This window comes from Mustela putorius, unplaced genomic scaffold (assembly GCF_011764305.1).
Source record: "Mustela putorius furo isolate JIRA1106 unplaced genomic scaffold, ASM1176430v1.1 tig00537350_pilon_pilon_pilon, whole genome shotgun sequence".
Classification (NCBI taxonomy): Eukaryota; Metazoa; Chordata; class Mammalia; order Carnivora; family Mustelidae; genus Mustela; species Mustela putorius.
Genome location: NW_025422471.1, coordinates 21,568,755 through 21,573,623, shown reverse-complemented (window position 1 = coordinate 21,573,623; position 4,869 = coordinate 21,568,755). Strand labels below are relative to the sequence as shown.

General features: G+C 37.1%; 1 protein-coding gene across 1 annotated transcript in view; it reads left to right on the top strand.

Moving 5' to 3' along the window:
- The window catches only part of MSH3 (mutS homolog 3), a 180,670-nt gene that overhangs the window by 312 nt on the left and 175,489 nt on the right, over positions 1-4,869 (top strand). Inside the window, 1 exon segment of the mRNA XM_045074386.1 lies at positions 1,918-2,038. Coding sequence (XP_044930321.1) covers positions 1,918-2,038 — 121 coding nt within the window.

Below are 4,869 nucleotides of genomic sequence, written 5' to 3'. Positions count from 1 at the left end.
GTGGGTTTGGTCTAGGACAGGGCGGGGCCAGCAGGAGATGGGGCGGGGCAAGGTGGGCGGGGGCGGGAACCGTACTTGTGAGTGGAGCGGGAGGAGGTGGGGATAGTGCGCGAGAATCGGCGAGATGAGACGGCCGGAAGAGAGAGGGGCAGGGCTTTGAAAGGAGAAGGCGGGAAAAGCCAGGCTGGCCTCCATTCTCCGCGCAGTTCACGTTGTAGTTTCCACTAGGAGTAATAGACTTGAGGCCAAGGTAGCGCGGGTACTTAATGGCAGACTCGAAACAGGAGCTCAGATCTCCGGACTTACATTCTGATGAGGGTAGGGGCTTGTGGGCAAAGGATACATCTTTTAACCTCCATTTTACCTCCCCAGCCTTAAAAAAAAATCTGGATTGAAGGTTAAAGAGGAGCTTTATTTACCTTATTTGTGTATACTTGGCTAAGTAACTGGAATAAATTGACGCTAAGTCTCTAGTTTTTAAGCATGCAACAGCAGTGCTTAATATTTCAAGCGAATAGGGTAAAAGCAGTCATATTGTACAGTTCCTCAGCGACTACACTTCTTTTGGCTGATTGTAAAGTTTGATACACAATTTGGCTGGATTAGGTTTAAAGGGGTGCAGATGTGAATGGTTGTGATTGAATCCTTCCTGTTGCTTACCACCGTTCACCTGAGTAAAATAGTTGGTTTTGTTTTTCCCAAACTGCCAGCAGGGAAAGTCCAAGGTTGAGACCTCACCGAGGCTTCCTGATGCAGTAACTTCCTGATCCCAACACTTGTTGAGGATGTGTTGGGACGTCTGCGTGGCTCAGTCAGTAAAGCATCTGTTTTTAGCTCAGGTCATGATCCCAGGCTCCTGGGATCCAGTACTGCATTGGGCTCCTTGCTGAGCTGGAGCCTGCTTCTCCCTCTGTCTGCTGCTCCCCCTGCTTGTGCCCTCTCTCGCTGACAAATAAATAAATAAAATTTTAAAAAACAAACAATAACAACAGCTGAGGATGTGGAAAGGGATTGCAGACTGACTTTTAGCCACCCTCCAAGTTCTAATACGGATGACAGCCTAGCTACAAAGTCTTCATTTACATTTCTTTCACAGAGTGAGTTCTCTCCTGTTTTTGATTTTTGTTTAAAGATTGTATTTATTTGACAGAGAGCACTTGGGGAGAGAACACACAAGCAGGGGGAGGGGTAGAGGGAGAAGCAGACTCCCCCACCCAGCGGGGAGCCCATTTTGGGACTCCATCCCAGGACTTTGGGATCATGACCTGGGCTGAAGGCAGACGCTTAACTGACTGAACCATCCAGGTGCCCCTGGATTTTTTGCTTTTTGATGATAGTTTAAATTTCATGACTATACCAAGATTTTATTTTACACCTACTATATAGAGGGTATTTTGTGAAGGACTTAATTTTTGACAGGATTCCTGCCAGTATATAGTTTATAGCCTTGTGGTATCTTTGGTGGTGAACATAAGCCAAGTTTGAACATGAAACAGTTAAATTACAATTAACACTGACGTTTCAAAAATGGTAGTGTTCTTTTGTTATGTATCTAATTTCACCCTTCCTAAATGGATATATTTTTTTAAAAGGTATTTTATTTAACATTGGTAAGTAGGGTGACTCAGGTTTTATAATCCGAGATAGGTGAAGGCTGATTGAGTAAAGAAAGGTATAAGCCCTGGTTCTAATTAATTCTAGCAGGGCTTGAAGTGCTGAGACTCATGACTTCTGGTCTCCACATTGTCTTTCATAACAGTATGGAGAGTATCTATATATATAGGTCTTTCCAAGTCTGAAGGTATGTGATTCCATAAGTAGTGGGATGGCGAGAACCTTGTTATTCAGAAGTGAAGCTTAAATTATTTCACATACATCAAGTTTTGAGATTAGAGATAACATCATTTTCTAATATAGGTTGCAGAAGTTGGCAGCAGTAAAAAGAGACCACTGGAGAGTGATGGGCCTGTTCAAAAGAAAGCAAAGAAAGTCCAAGAAAAGGAAGGAGGAAGTGATTCAATAAAGTTTGGGAATGCTGGTGAGTCCTATGGTCATGATTGTTCGTTCTCACTAGTTGTGGCACAGATACTGTATTCTCCAGAGAGCAGAGGATGTTATTGGAGAGTTGTGCCATTTTTTTCCTTTATGGACAAAGGTCTCCATTGTGGTTGAGTAGAGTGGCCCTTCCATAAGTGGTGGTTTGAGTAGGGCTTTGGGGGTGTGGAGGTAGAGCTGGAGTTCTGCAATTTGCCTATAGTTCTCCCCATTTTCTCTTTTATTTCTCTTAGCTAATTTTTGTCCTGATTATAAAAGTAAAGCATTCTTGTTATAAAAATTTCAAATAATACAAATATGTAAAGGGTAGACAATGAAAGACCCAATCATCTTTCTCTTTTAGTGAGACCTTATGGTAATTTTAGGGGGCTACTGAATATTTTTCCAAGTTTCGCTATTTATACACATCTACATGTATACACAAAGACCCACAAATTACTTAGTAATAATACAGTTGGCCCTTGAACAACATGGGGATGAGGGGCACTGATGCCCTGCATAGTTGAAAATCCATGTAGAACTTTTTGACTCCCCCAGAACTTAACTACTAATAGCCTACAATTGATAGGAAATCCTACTAATAACATAAACAGTCGATTAAAACATATTTTATATGTAATATATATTGCATACCATATTTTTACAATGAAGTAAGCTAAAGGAAAGAAAATGTTAAGAAAATCATAAGGAAGAGAAAATACATTTATAGTAGTGTACTGTATTTATTGAAAAAAAAAATCCCCAAGTAAGTGAACCCATGTAGTTTAAACAATGTTGTTTAAGTTCAACTGTATTTTGTAAATTGTATTATACTATGTGTATTAATTTGTAGCTATCATTTTCCACTTAACAGAACATTTTGAACAGTTTTCAATGTCAGGTTATGTAAATCTACCCTGTCCTTTTTTTAGCATGGAAGTGCTTGTTCTGTATGCTAAAAGTCTTTGGATAAAACCACCATTTCTGAGATAGTTGACTTCTAGGGGTGGTGTTGGATTTATAGATGATTGAGCACTATTTCTTTAGTTGTTGGCCTCAGAGGATTTGTTATAAAGTCTAACAGAAAATCCTTCTTTTTTCATTATCCCCAGAAAATTAGGCAGGGAATGAGATAAAAAGAAAGCAAAAAAAAAAAAAAAAGTCTCAGTTCAGTGAATCAAGAATGTAAGATATCTTTCCTTCCCCAAAAGGTGAAATTTAGGGTCAACATGAAAGTGTTAGTATTAAATAACTATAGAAATGGAGATGTATACTTAAAGAGAATGATAAATCTTTTCTGTTGTCAACAAGGCAATTGACTTAGAATGTTTTGAAACAAGACTTTTTGTGACTTGTTAAAAATGGTGCTCAAAAAAAGGGAAAGGAGCATCTGTGAGTCCAGCTCCTTTATTTGTTTTCCAGTTTTAGGTCTCCTTGTGCTTCATTTTGGAACAGTTCTCCTAGTATGTTTTCAAATTCCATAATCTTTTCTTTTGTGGTGTCTAATTTGCCATCCATCTCATTCAGTAAAATATTAATCTCAGATAGGTATATTTAACCTTTAGAAGTTCTGTTTTGTTCTTTTAAAAGAAATCACCTTTTTCTCTCTGGAAACATAGTGAAAAGCTGTTACCAAAACCAAACAGAACTCCAAAATCCAAATCTTTCATTTTGCTTCTCTTTATGTTCATGTTTTTCTTTACCTTTTTGATTATGTGGAATGTATTTATAATATGTTTTCATGTTCATATCTGTTAATTCTGTCATCTCTGTCATTTCTGGGTCTGTATCTCTTAATTATTATTTCCTGCTTTTTTTCATGTTTAGTAAGTAATTGTTTGGATCACAGATATTTTGAATTCTGTGTTATCGTGTGTTGGGTTTGGGATTTCTTTAAAGAATGTTGGAGTTTATTCTGGCATGCAGTTAAATTCTTTGTGCATCAGTTTGATCTTTTTAAGGATTGTTTTTAAATTTTGGAAGAGAAGGCTTAGAGTAGTTCTGTTCCTAAAGTTTGATTTTTCTAGAGTTGGGAAGGAATACATAGTAGCAGTAACATATTATATAGTATTTCTACCATATTTAAAAAATGGATATTAATAACCTTTAGGACATAGGTAATTAAAAAAAAGAACATAGGTAATAATAAAATGTAGTAACAGTTTTAAAAAATGATGAGGTTTGATTATTTATTACCTTTGTTTTTAATACCTTTGTTTATTTAATTGTAAGTTGACATAATCTAATTTGTAATCTAATTTGTAATTTGTAATCATGGCTGTGTTTGACTCTTGCCTCAGAAAATTCTTGAAGGTTTAACAGTTACCTCTGGTAAGCCAATATCAACTGGCTTCATTAAGCACACCACTGGTCTTTCTTTGTGAGCTAGTTTGAGTTTCCTTATAGCTTGAGTCTCCAAGGATGAGCACCCTGAGAGTCAGACAGAAATTGTATTGACTTTTAAGATCTAGCTTCAGAAGTTAACATGCCTTACTCTGTTGGTTGAGTTAGTTATGAAGGCCTGCCTTTATTCAAGGGAAGTGACCTTCGATTCCACCTCTCAACTCAGGAGTATCAGCGTCACGTTGTAGGAAGAGCAGATGAGACAGGGTATATATACTTGGCCCTCCTTAATAAATAAAATCTACATGGGTCAGAATGCAGAGTTGACTTTTTATGTTATTAATATTCTTATTTGAATTACAGATAAACATAATATGGAATTCTATCTCAGAAGTATTTATCAAAATACAAATATTCACTATCTTAATGCTTATAGTATATGTGCTACTGAAGTGAGTACAATCATAATGCAGTATAAATAAATTCAGACTT